At 39.3% G+C, this 14543-nt stretch overlaps 1 protein-coding gene across 1 annotated transcript; it reads right to left on the bottom strand.

Annotated features, from left to right (window-relative positions):
• Positions 1 to 1926: 1926 nt before the first annotated feature.
• On the bottom strand, positions 1927 to 14211 carry LOC139461226 (G kinase-anchoring protein 1-like). The gene is made up of 10 exons (XM_071242856.1): positions 14017 to 14211; positions 13119 to 13256; positions 9979 to 10056; positions 9190 to 9343; positions 8129 to 8262; positions 7403 to 7504; positions 6589 to 6652; positions 5727 to 5797; positions 5228 to 5305; positions 1927 to 4653 (listed from the first exon to the last, which is right to left on the bottom strand). The coding sequence occupies exons 1-10, from the start codon at positions 14185 to 14187 to the stop codon at positions 4627 to 4629; spliced, it is 1017 nt and encodes a 338-aa protein (XP_071098957.1). The 5' UTR covers positions 14188 to 14211; the 3' UTR covers positions 1927 to 4626.
• Between the last annotated feature and the right edge of the window lie 332 nt (positions 14212 to 14543).

The following is a 14543-nucleotide window of genomic DNA, read 5'->3' on the forward strand; positions in this document are numbered from 1 at the left end:
AGAAACATAGCTGTTGGTCTGCTTCAAATGAAACAATCATTGGAAAATCATAACATAAAAATTACGCTGAAATTTTGGTTAACAACTAAAAAAAAATGTATTGACATTAGAAATTTATGTAAAAACTATTAGCACGATATTATTAAGAAGTTATGCATTTTATCCTATTTTTCAATAAGCAGGAGTACCTGATAAATATAATATATAATGCTGTATCAGTTATTATTAGAGATGGAGGTTTGAAGTGTATCACAATATTTTATGATGCAAAAGGACATATTGCAATACGTATCACTATATATTGTTTAATTCTAAATTTTCAATTCAGAAGCAGTTTGAAACACCATTGTATGAATTGAAGTTCATGAATTGAACATTACAAGATGCTGGAACAGTATAATGTTTACTAATTCAATAAATTCACACAAATGCAAGCTCCCGGTATTTGGCAAGTTCTTAACATTAAACACATGATAAAAATTGCTATTTGAAATAACCTGATATACGGAGCATTAAAAAATGATATTGTGATGTGTCATGGAAAGAGTGAACCTCAATATACCAATATACCGGCAATACTGCACATCCTTAGTTATAACATACATGTATATATAACAAATTGTGTTTGAATCTCCCTATCATTATTTTGTAAGATGTTCATTACGTGTAAATGTGATCTGGTTGTCCTCTTGAGTACAAACATACCTGTAGTGCATAGGATATTCACAAAATTCCAGTTGTCATCTGTGGTGTGCATCAGTAAATGAGTATGGATGTGACAAATCAAGCATTTCTTCAGGTCATAAGTCAAAGTAAACAGTATTTGTGTCGATCACTTCTTCTCAATAGATGCAAATTGCAACTGCACTGTCAACAGTGTGGATAATGTCCACACACTTTGTCACCTTCAAGAAATACAGAAATAACGAACTATATTGAAAATAACTTCCAATATGACAAAGAAAAGATGTACATGCATGTGATAGTGTTTTGGTGATAGAGTTGGGTTAAACACCACTTGGTATGTATTTCAGTTATGTCATGGCATGACAGCTCAATGAGGAGTGTGAGTGAGTTTGGTTTAACGCCGCTTTTAACATTAATCCAGTTATATCACAGTGTGTCAGCTTAATGTGGGAGGAAAGCCAGAAGTGATGCAGGTCTCAGACATTTACCACTTCAGTGAAACCCACGAGCACGGGTATGGTGCTGACAAACCTAGAAACATAATTGGGGCAAACTGGGATTCGAACCCACAATCATAGGTTTCTGGTGTGCCAAAGGGACGCAATTCTGCACAGCTAATTGCAGCGCCTTAGACGACTGGGCCACCCGTGTCCCCAGCTCAATGAGGAAAGCACAGTATGATGCATGTATCTTTGGCTGACAGTATGAGCAACGCGTAGGCATCCAGGTACGAAGATACACATCAGCCCCATCCAATCATCTTATTTGTTTGTTTGTTTGTTGTTTAACACCGCTCTCAGCAATATTCCACCTATATGGTGGCGGTCTGTAAATAATTGAGTCTGGACCAGAAAATCTAGTGATTGACATCATGAGCATTGATCCATAGTCACCTTTTACAGCAAGCATGGGTTGCTGAAGACTAATTTTATCTCGGACCTTCACGGGTCACAATCATCTTAAATTGCCAATGGTCTTAACTAGCTGGGTCAGATGTTGTGCTGCAGGCCTGAAGGTTTGTTTTCGAAGTACATGGTCAAGCAGAAGATTACAAGCTGGATAACACTCAGATGCATGTGACTTCAATTCATTCAGTGGCAGAAATCTGCAAAATTTAGCTTTATCAGCTGTTTACAGACCATGTGACTTTTGACAGATTAACATGACTGGCATTGCATAATGATAAAGAAACACAAAAAAGTTTGTAATCATTTATTTCCATCTTGAAATAAACTGGCAATAATGAATTATAACAAGGAAATCTGAATCTTCTTCAGAACAGAGCGAGAAATGCAAATGCAGCCAAACACTGTTGTGTCGAAGTTGAAGGAACCTACATAAATACTTTGTGTTCGACACAACCGAAAATGATGAATAAAGAAGGAATACGCAAGGACCAAGCTTTTACTTGGAGACAACCACAAGTTCGACACATCAAAGTTCGCCCCAACAGTGTTTGACTGCATGTTGAAGTGAATGGTATGTACATACTAATCGTACTTACTGACGGCATCATGGACCTGCAAATATGTGCCACAACCCTCACATGCAGTCACTGAGTAAACATGAAGCCAGTAACATCCACCTGCCATTTCGAGGTCATCACATCACACAAGATCTTCACTGAATCCTGACATGGTGACCTGAGGTCTAGTGATTCAGCACACACATTTGTCTGGCAGTAACATCACGTCAACTTGAACCAGGCTGGGGATTAGGCCAGACCGATGTACGCTAGAGTTTAATGATTAAGCAATTGTAATCTTGCAAAAGGAAACAAATTCTAATTGACTGATAAAATACTTTTAAAACACCTTTGTATTTTTTGTTAAAAGTTCTATTACAGGCTAAAAAAAATAATAGTCTTGGTTCTCAGGCACTGCCCGCATCATCATAAAGTCTGCCGCATGTTTTGTTCCATTTTTAAAAAAATTAAGAAATCCTAATACTTATTACAATACGATCTAATATAGCAGGTAGTTACTTCCCTTTACATGCTCACTGCTTTACTGCGTATCTCACATGGTAATGGCAGCAATAGGAGTTTGCATGCCCACCTGCACTGTATTTTCAAAACCCCTGAGAACCAATTCTGTATATTTTTAAGCCTCATACATAAAGATAGGACACTAAAACTCAACCCTGACGACAGTACGTTTGTATTTCTGTTCTGACCACTCCTTTGACATAGTGGACTAGCTGGTCTGGCCTCAGTATGATCACATGCTAACTATAACCTGAAGAATCATATCACCCAGACAATGGATCTAAACCATGGGAATCAAGTGAGATACTGAATTACTATATACTTTATAATGTTAAAAAAACAAAAGACAACCTCAATAAAATCTGATCATTTACTGTGATATGAAACCTCTCAACTTCAAGAGCTGACAACACCTCCTGGGCAATCTTGGGACTCCCGATCTTAATGAAGGAGTGTGTGAGTATGGTTTTACGCCACATTCCAGCAATATCACGGCGGGGACATCAGACACCCATGGGCTTCACACATTGTATTCAAGTGAGGAATCAAACCCGGGTCTTCAAACATGCAAGCGAAGGCTTCAACCACTAGGCTACCCCATCGCGTTCTAAATGAAAGATGTGTCTGATTTTGAGCTAAACTGATGTCAGTTTTGTAAAATGATTCAGCTCCATTTCTTTACCATCTCAATTCACAAATTTTGATTTCAACTAAAGAAAACCTACACAGAACACCAGTACAGTAAACTACGGTAATAACGAACCCAAAGGCATAACTAATTTTAGTTCGTTATAATCATAGTTCATTATAACATAAATACAGCATATATAGTGATATACAGTAAATGGCCAGGACCAAAAAATAAATTTGTTATATCCGTCAGTCTGTTATAAGCGTGTTCGTTATAAACGTAGTTTCCTGTATTCCAACAGTGGAACTCACTACTGGGTGTAGAAGCCATGGTGCTCACAAATGACAGCATGTACATTGAAATTTTGCATATTTTTGCAGAAATCAGATATGCTTGTCTGAATGCCAAGGATCTAGAAGCTTTGATGCTTTTAAGCTGACTAGTGAGTTCACCTGACCAACCCTCTCTGGAGGTGTCTTCATACAGAGAGGTGTCATACCAGAGTAAAAGATCTGACTTTAATGAGATTGAAACAAAAGACCATTTGTATTTTTAACAGATCAGATTCTTTTTCTTTTCTTTTCTTTTCAAGATAACATCATAACAGTCACTCTTGTATAATTTCATTTATCATGCTTATTTTGTTTTCAATAAAAAGACTAAAACCAACAAATAAAAAAGTCTTGTAATATCTTTGATCAACCACCAACCAATGATGCTAATACAAGTACCGGTAATAGTTGTTAATCATGTTTGATCATAGACACCTTTTCAACAAGGAAATATATAGGACAAAAAGAAAATTGGCTTTGGCGTTATAGTTTGACTGTATCAGATATACTATAGATATTCAGATATTTTCTATGTATTCATCTTCAAGTAATATACCTCGAAGTGTCTCAGTGTTTGGATACCTAGATATAAAAAGCCACTTGTCATTGATTTGTAACTTAATAATGGCCTCAATATAATAGGAACACTGAAATCTGATAGAGAAATTTCAACGCTTAAGCACTTTCCGCAAATATGAACATTTGTATGAAATTCAACTCAGAAAATGTCCAGAGATAATGAATAGGTATCACCTGAAACTGAATATTTACTAGAACATACATGAAATGTTTTTGAGAATATGAGTTGAGAAATTCAAAATATTTCTCTTTGAACGAAATGCTTGAGTATACATGAGTATGTTAGACGGCCCACATGTTGGTGATGTGCTGTGCATCATGTCACTGCGATATGTGTCTGTTCCAGTGTTGGGTTTGATGTGTGTCATCGAAGTTGAAATACACGGAATGGAGATGTGGCAAAGTGGTCCTCACTTTCCTGAATAATGCTTCCCTCCCTGAAGACAAAAAGAAACCATCCGATCAAATCATGCTGATAATATCTGAACGCAAATCACGTACAATGTTTCAGCATAAAAGTCTTATCAACCTGTAAAGTCCTGCATCAGTCAGTGGGCAAAACTGTCAGCAGCACTCCCATCACATTGCCCTCAGCTGAGAACTCATCTATCCTGGCAGTCTGTTTTTTTGTGCTATACGCTGCACTCGGCAAGAGTCTAACTATATGACGACAGCCTGTAAATATCAAGGCTAGACCCAACAATCAAGTGACTGATATCCAGAGCAACGATCTACACCATGAGGGTACGAATACAGGCTATCAACAATGTCGGAAAGTCATACCACCCGATCCATTGCTTCTTACAACCAGCATAGTTTGGTGGGCACCAGTTCTAACACAGAACCCCCATGGGTTTCTGTTGGTAGTTGCTCAAAATAAATCTGTGATCAAGGCTTAAGAAAAGGCTGGCCTGCCGGTCACAAAAATATTGTTACGCTTGATAAAATCAGGCTAAGCCCTATTTTTTGTTTACATCTGACAGTTTAATTGCCTTTCCAAACAATTCTTACCTTCAGTTTGTCTAGTTCAGATTTTAAGCCATGCACTTTGGATTTTTCCTTTTCCAGTTCGGCAGTCAGTTGTGAAACCTGCAAAATAAAGAAACTGTTTCAGCAAGAAATCATTGAAAGACAAATAACCCAGCCTTTTAACAAACTAAATGAAATTTGGTTGGAAGACTGCTTATAAAAAGCAGAATGAAAAGTATCTCCAAGTATTTTACACTTATAATTTGTTTGTTGTTTATCGCCACACGCAGCAATTTTCCAGATATATGATGGATGTCCACAAAATATCAAGTCTGGACCAGACCATCCAGTGATTGATATCATGAACATCGATCTATGCAATTGGGATATGATGACATGCATCATCCAATTCACCGAGCCTTAACACCAAATCCTATTAGTTGCCTCTTGCGATGGACATGGCTCAGACCTGTCCCTGAAAACACCCTGTGACAGTACTGTTACCCTCATCCAGTCATTCCAATAATGTAACTTAACCCACCTGCTCTGTTAATTCATCTCGGACTTGTGTGAGGTCTTCCAACTGCATCAGAACTTGGGCCTTGTCTTTCACTGTAGATTATAAACAAATGTTATGTGCCAAACAGAAGAACGATGACATGGCAAAATATATAAACCTGAGAATGTCATGCAATTCAGGCTCTCCTTCTGTTACCCAGATCTAGCCAATAAACAACCTCACTGGCACACTGTCAGTCACCAAGATAACACTGTCCAATATATCTAAAGTCTGCTGATAAACCATGACCATCATACTGTTTTACACTTTGCTGATAAACCTAGAAACATAATCGGGGCAAACCGGGAATCGAACCCACAATCATAGGTTTCTGGCGTGCCCAAGGTACGCAACTCTGCACAGCTAATTGCGGCCCCTTAGACGACTGGGCCACCCGTGTCCCCAGCCCAATGAGGAAAGCACAGTATGATGCATGTATCATTAGTTGACAGTATGAGCAATGCGTAGGCCATCCTGGTACGAAGATACCAAGCAGCCCCATCCAATCATCTTATTTGTTTGTTGTTTGGTGCTTAACGCCGCACTCAGCAATATTCCACCTATATGACGGCAGTCTGTAAATAATCGAGTCTGAACCAGACAATCCAGTGATTGACATCATGAGCTTCGATCCACACAATTGGGATGCGATGACATGCATCAACCAAGTCAGCGAACCTGACCACCCGATCCCGTTAGTTGCCTCTTACGGCAAGCATGGTCACCTATTACTGCAAACATGGGTTGCTGATCTATACTGAATATTCTAAAACATGAACAAGTCGAAATAAATTAATCCTACTCTCCCCATAGGTAACCTGTTGGCTCTGTGGTTCTCACTTACTTTCTCCTTGAGCTAATATCACACATAGCTGCTTGTTCCTTTTCTTTACTTGCTTGAACTCCCCCTGCACACAGGAAAAAACATAACAGATTTTCACTCCATGTCACTAATTGGTACAACATTGACCACTGGTTGCCATGAACCACTCCAACCACTCTATCAGTGAGTTGGATTCTTCAGCAACATGTTTTAACATATTAAACAACGTTTCACAGATCTCACTACAGGGAACAGGGCTCATAAACTGCATCTGTGTAGGGATTCAAACCTGGTACTGATATGCATTAACCATGGGGCTACACAAGCATACACTGTCAATATGCAAGATCATATCCTACATCAGTGTTGAATATGAAGCTGCCTGCCAGTCCGACATTAACATTTTCTAAGGATTTACAAGACTTAGATCATCTCAACATGCTCAAGCTTGGTTGTAATTTCACACAAGTTTTACCAGTTGTTTGTTCGTTGTTTAACGCTGCACTCAGTGGTAGCATTTGAGAGAGCAATAATGTTTTATCGCGTCTCGATACTTAAATTTTACCACAAATTAATCTAGATAGACTTGCTACAAACCCTGACAAATAGTAAAATAAGTTTTGCAATAGTCTTAAAAAAACAAATTTCTAAGGTTGAGGTAGTGGGAGCATCACTCTGTCAGGGTAAAATGACAATACTGACACATTATCAAGCCCCGTTCCTGGACCTACCATCCAACACCCATTTTACAAAAATCATCTGAAGGCCTACCCTGCTAGCAAGTCCCACACCAAGCACAAACAGCAGTACTGCCCTCATCACCATGCAAACATACCTGTAATGTTTCTACTTGTTCCCTTAATTCAGTTATTTCTCTGTCTTTATTTGATAGGTCCTCTTGATACTTTGTTGTCATGGCACTTTCACGGACATAGTGCTGTAATAAGAAGTCAAACGTTTATAGTCATGGCACTCTCACGGACATAGTGCTGTAACAAGAAGTCAAACATTTATAGTCATGGCACTTTCACGGACATAGTGCTGTAATAAGAAGTCAAACGTTTATAGTCATGGCACTCTCACGGACATAGTGCTGTAACAAGAAGTCAAACATTTATAGTCATGGCACTTTCACGGACATAGTGCTGTAACAAGAAGTCAAACATTTATAGTCATGGCACTTTCACGGACATAGTGCTGTAACAAGAAGTCAAACGTTTATAGTCATGGCACTTTCACGGAAATAGCACTGTAACAAGAAGTCAAACGTTTACAGTCATGGCACTCTCACGGACATAGTGCTGTTACAAGAAGTCAAATGTTTATATGGACAAATTATACTTTTAGTAGTTTGCAAACTTATAAAGCAATAGACTGGTTTTCTTAACACAGCAGCCATTAAAGTTATGCATCAATATTTGTTGAGGGGCTTTTGCTCATCATGTTAAAGTTAGTCATCTTGTCCACAGGACAAGTACTCCTAAGGATGATCTATGTGACATCAGCTCCATGCGTAGAGGGAGGAACTAGTCCATGAAGACATCACTCATTTACTACTCACTTTCTTGTATTCTTCCTGAATCTTCTCCTTCTGTATAATTCGGTGGACGTCGTTTTCAACTTTGTCAAAGAACTTGGCATCACCTTCCCCCAACGCTACAGTTGGCACTCGAGGCATTGGGATGTTATCTAAATCTGAAAAACATTGGGAATCCAGTAGGCATAATTGTGATCACTGTCAACTATCTCAAGGGGTGAAGAAATTGAAAAATACTTGTGGGGAAAGTGAATTGTCAAATCTACTTATCCTCGGAGAGTGAATTTTAGAAATGTTAACACATGAAATTTCTGGGCATCAAATACTCGATAAATACTAAAAATAATGTTTACCTTCCTTAGATATTTCCACCTCTCCTGTATCATGTTATCATAATGCCTAGAGGGTATGCTTTGTGTTCTTTTGTCATGTTTAAACAATTACTTGTAAAGTGAGTGAGTGAGTATTGTTTTATGCCGCTTTTAGCAATATCCCAGGAGGGGACACCACCAGAAATGGGCTTCACACATTGTACCCATGTGGGGAATGGAAGCCGGCTCTTCGGCGTGACAAGCGAACACTTTAAACACTAGGCTACCCCACCACCCAAAAGATGTCACCTATCACCCAGTGGAATAACTCCATAATATCACTGGTATTGATCCGTTTGCCAAGAGCAAATGCGCGGCTGAAGGCTCTTGTCCAATGAGAATTCATTGTTTGACCACAAGGAGTACAGTAACAGAAGATTGTGATCTGCATGTGCAAAATATGACATTTGACTGCGAATCATACAAGATGGACCTCCCATCAAGTTCATCATCAAATACATTAAGGTACTGCACACAATAAACATGAAAAACAAAGGCTCGACTTCTACTTGCATTTTTCTGATGCTTTTATTTGGTTCCTATTTGTAGCAAATTTTAATCAATGTAAACTGGCCCAGATTGACTAGTAGCATTTGAGGGCTATCAATGAGGAGTGCCAGCATTAGATTTGGGTAGTCTGGGGCTAGCTGACTAGCGTGAAAGGCTGATCTCACATTGTGAGTGTGTGACAGGTGCTCTCCATCACTGACTCACCATCTACTTCATCACGGGGTGCGTTTGCCCGTAGGTTGAACTCCTCCAGACTCATGGTCTGAGGCTTGTCCTTCTTCTTCTTGCTCCGCTTACTTTCCTTGCTGTCAGACATGACGCCATTACTGCCGACTGTAGCCCCATTTTCTACCTTTCTCTGGGTAGAAGAAAGGACTCATTTCAAAATTGATAAAATAACATTGGGGAAAAGTGTGCTTTACACTAAACACTGACATCAGACCGGGGCCCACTTGCACAAAGCGATCTTTGTGCTGAGACTGTCGTAAGCCTTTGTTAATGTTATGATCATCTTAGCGCTAAGATCGTTATGTGCAAGTGGGGACTGCTGACCAACCTACCAACTCCCCCAAAAACTTAACCATTAACCACTTACATTTTGAAAGAGATTTGCTGAGGATACCATTACACATGTTACAAGTCTTCACCATTACATTGTGTCGTAGTCTTGGTTATGTTATCCACTAACATTCTTATCATTTATTATTTTGACTACCAGCTGTTGAAATGCTATTGAACCCTTCTGACAGAATTCTGAAGTGAGTTTTAGCCTGCCAATATTGTAGAAATATATACAGTGTACACAATGTATGGAACATGCTCCTGCTGACAATAAGTTGACCACATTGACTACCTAGCTTACAGGGTCAGACAGGGCCACAGGAGACTAGTGAAAGCTGTCTCTCCAGTAGTTATGCTACATGAACCAACTTGAGCTGTGAAATGAGCTGCAGGTTAGTTGCATCAGTTCAATAGTGTCTATCCTGGGCTTACCTGTTTTTCAAGTTCAAAATCGACTTTACTCTGCAGTAAGGCTTGCTCAAGATCCTTTTCATAAACGTCTTTGGCAAACTGAAATTCAAAACATGTCTAGAAGTTAGAACTGGGCTAGATTTGTTGATACTTGGTAGCCATCAGCCTGCTCAGGTTCACACCATCCAGTCTGTATTATAGTCAGTTTTTTTTATATTTTACAATATTATACCATAACTTCCTGGGAGATATCTAGGATTTTGAAAGAGTGCCTGTGGCAGACAAATGGGGAAAAAGACATTTGTAATGTTCTACTGTACCTCCAATCAGAATTATCCTGGCATCTCATTCAATACAATATTGTCAAACCAGGCCACTAATGCAAAAACAGCTAATTTCAAGCTGAAGCAAATCTTGTGGTCCAATAAGCTCATGGCAGCCCAAATATATGTTTTAAAGTCTCTGAAAATCCAGCTAGGGCTACATGGTGGCATGTGGTCCTGTGGTGAAGTCAAGCAACATCGGTCTCGGAGAGGAGTTGGATGGGCGACCACGTTCGGCAGCATGACTCCTGAGAGTTTCTAGAGCTTCGGTCCTGCCCCACACTGAAGCACATGTAGTACATGTGGTGTCTCCTCAGGCAAGTGACTTTGTTCCAAACTTGCCTGTGTTCACCCAACAGTAATAATTGGTACCCGGTCGGATGAGATGGAAATGTGACATTTATCCTTCTAGCATCTGACAAGGCAGCCAGAGTTGTATACTCCCCAGGGAGCTGAGAATGACAATCGAGTGCACACAGATTCAATGACTGGCTAATAATGTTTGCCCCTTGATCATGCACTGAGTGTATGGAGGCTAGCGCAATATAAGTATCCGTATGATTACAATAATAGGACACTCAAAGACTTGTGGTTCAGGTGTTTGCTGTGGGCACACAAGAATCATAATGCATGAACACTGTCCATCATTTCATATCATCATCATATTCGTATGTGAGTTCAAATTATAAAACCACAAGTAGGGTCCTCTTGTTTCAAAATACAGACCTAGAATGATTAATGCCAATCTAGATCAATCAATCAATAACAGATAAATCAATCTAACATAAGACTATGTACTTATTACCATGATATCATGATAATGAACAGGCCTGGAATTTTAAATGGACACCAGACCTCGCAGAATGTGGAACTTAACCTCTGTTATATATGATTTAGCATTATTTCGCTAAATTGATTTATGGTCAGCACCGCACAACTACTACTACCACTATCCTTTTGTTTACAAACATTCCCCTCCCACACTATCCCACCAAATAATGCCATAAATAATCTCCCCATAGGAACCATAAGTCATCTCTCCCACTGACGTCACTACCCAGTGATCATATGACATCACTACCTCTACTTGCCGTAAAAGGCCACTAACAGGATCGGGTGGTCAGAGTCACTGACTTGGATGATGCATGTCATCGTATCCCAATTGTGTGGATCGATGCTCACGACATCAATCAATGGATTGTCTGGTCCAGATTCCATTATTTACATACTGCCATCATATAGCTAGAATATTTGTTGAGTGCGGCTACTACCCAACCGCCATGTAATTCTAACAATGACAGCTTAACAATGAGTGGGTGCAGAATGGATGTACAAAGGACAACACTATGTTGGAGCTGTTTCCAATTGTACTGGCAATAAGGCTGTTGGCCAGACAAGAAACAAGCGAGTGCTGTTTGTTGTGTGACAACCTAGCTTTGTAGAAATTATCAAGAAATAAACAGCAAAACCACCTCGAGTTATGTCATTGCTTTGGCAGTTCTCTGTTTACAACATATTATCTAGTTCAAAGCATCTTATATTCCTACACATGTAAATGTTACAGCTGATTCACTTTCGAGATTTCACTTTTCAGTGGCCCATGTTCAAGCAAGCAGAAACGCAGACAGACGAGACACCGGCACTCATACCACAGGACATATGGCAGATCTGACCACAGAGGTGCAACATCTAGTGCAGCCTTCTCTTGCACTGAACACATGGAATCTGGATGAGGCCGCAATAAAGTCATTTCATATATTCCTCATCTCTTTCAGCCTGCCAAACATTTAGCCAACCTGCTTGATCACCTTATGCATTTTATCACCAGAGCTACAGATAAGCAGTGTATTTACATAAATACCCCTCCCGAAATATTCAAAATCTAATTACTTTCAATAAACTTGCATACAGAAACACATGCATTAAATGAAAAACTCAAATGTATAAAAAAAACGTCTCGTGTAAATACCCAATGAAGCTTTTACAGCATGCGTTCAAAGGAGCTAATTTCGGAAACACAATTCAAGCTAATTTACGGCCTTCGGCGTTACAAGCTAACGCTCTAACCACTAGGCTACCCCATCGCCCAGATGTATGGTGCCACGGCTCTAGCTACATGGTTATATTTCACTTCCATCTGGCCATTACCTTGGACCCTGACTGATGGGTACCTGCTGGCATGCTAGTGGGGAGACTTTCAGAAGGCAGTGGATACACTTATCACATGCCATCCAGAGCAAAAGTTCCTGGCGATCCATCTTGGACACCTCAGATTATACTCCTCGGGGGAAATGCATTTAAACCGGGTGGCCATGGCCCACTTTAAAACAAATGTCTGTAGGTCATTGTTCTGTTAGATTTAAGCAGCTCCAAATGGCTCCTGCTAAGTAAGGAATTTCACTTTGGGGGAGGCACATATTTCTTTCCTTCCCCAATCCCCTTCCACATCCTAATTTAATATAATGTGTGGATGTCAACGGTATGCATAACGTCTTTATACATTTTGTGCGTCCCTGATTGGTATGGTGCAGACTGGGATTTCAGTTAAACACCATGATAGTGTTGTATGATACTTTGATTGCTTATTAACCACTATAAATTCTTTTGCTCACTGTTTCTACAGGGGGAGTGATTGTATCTATAATTTTGGTCCTGTCTGCTAAGCACTGCGGAGGGACTGCTTAGCCTGCGATGGGGTCTGTCTGTAAATTTGCCATTGGACCTTGCTTATCAGCCCCCACTTGCATAATCTACTCTGTGACCATAATATCCAGCAAAACATCTTTGTTTGGTTAATGTTTCCCTCAGAGATAGTCTTACAACAAGCAGTTACAATACCTCTTCATCTTTCTGTCTCCATTCGTCCCATTGTTCAGGTTTGTTTTGTTGACCTCCTGATTTCTGTTTCTTGTTATGCTCAGAGGAAGAGTCCTTGTGTTGCCGAGATGTTCGTGTGCCAAATGCCAACTGTTTCAACTGCATCAGAAATTGATTTTTTAGCATATTAATAAAAATGCAAGATGTGATATATGTATTAGGACCTACTGATCATATTAACATTCCAATTTCCACAGACAGTGTCACTGTCAGTTGCAAGAGTGAGTGTGTGAATGTTGTTTCAGCTGCAGTCAGCAATACATTCAAGCCATAAGACAGTGGCTTGTAATATGACAGATGCAAGCCTATGTTAAAGTATGGGAGTTATAACAATCGTAGCACTAACATCACTTTGTGGAACATGGCCCTGGCTAATCAGTTGTGGACGTGAGAAGTAATCCACACTATTCTGACGATGACATGTGCAATCGGTCTAGTCTGGTAATAATCACTGAGTATACTTCGATATCCTCATTAGCATGATTAGTTCATTTCTTAAAAGCACAGAGAAATAGTAACGTTTATTTGCCATTCCATTTAATAAAACATCACCATTTTTGACAAGCATGGAAAAATGGTGATGTATATTTTCCATTCCATTTAATAGGACTAAAACTTCATCATTTTTTTCTTGAAAAAATACAGTCATTCAATTTCAAAAGAAAACATCTTAGAATCTAAGAAACGATAGACTTGGCTCTTTACTTTATTTTGTAGTCGTACATAAACAAGCGGAATTGTCATATAGCAAACTTTACTGCAGTTAAACCCAAAATAGATGTTGAAAACTGAAAACTGGTATTATTTTATACGGTAGAACAATGTAGAAACAAAGCTGTTACATTCCTTCTTATCTTACTTCAGAGTTTTCTTGTTTCTGTTTTGATTTGTTCTTCTTTTTCTTTGGCTGACTTGGCTGTTCATTTGGCTTTCCCTGTTGTTTCTTTGATGACTTTCTGTCATCATCACCACCATCATCAATTGACAATACTGCAAACCTTGATTGAGCAACGGATATTGACTTTGCCATTGTAAACCGAACTGCACATGCGAAACGCAGATAACTCTAAGAGTCGTTACATATACAAGGGAGGTAATTTGTTAAAACTAAGTACCGCTAAAAACTGTCCACACTGCTTCAAGCCGAAACTAATACTTAGTCTCTGAAAATATATTAATTGTTAGAAACAAAATTAACAACTTCATTTAAACTGAAACGGAGGCCCAGTGAGATGGCGGATTTGGAATCTGAGAGAAATCTTGACCAGCTTCATGTAGGGCTTAATTTGCATTACAGAAAGGGCTGGGCAGAAGGGACAATAATTGTGAGACAGACAGTTCAAGCCTGGAGATCTTTGTAACTAATAATAGTAACAAAAAATAAAC

The sequence above is a fragment of the Haliotis cracherodii genome, unplaced genomic scaffold (assembly GCF_022045235.1).
Source record: "Haliotis cracherodii isolate W230 unplaced genomic scaffold, xgHalCrac1.p SCAF_1, whole genome shotgun sequence".
NCBI classification, from domain to species: Eukaryota; Metazoa; Mollusca; class Gastropoda; order Lepetellida; family Haliotidae; genus Haliotis; species Haliotis cracherodii.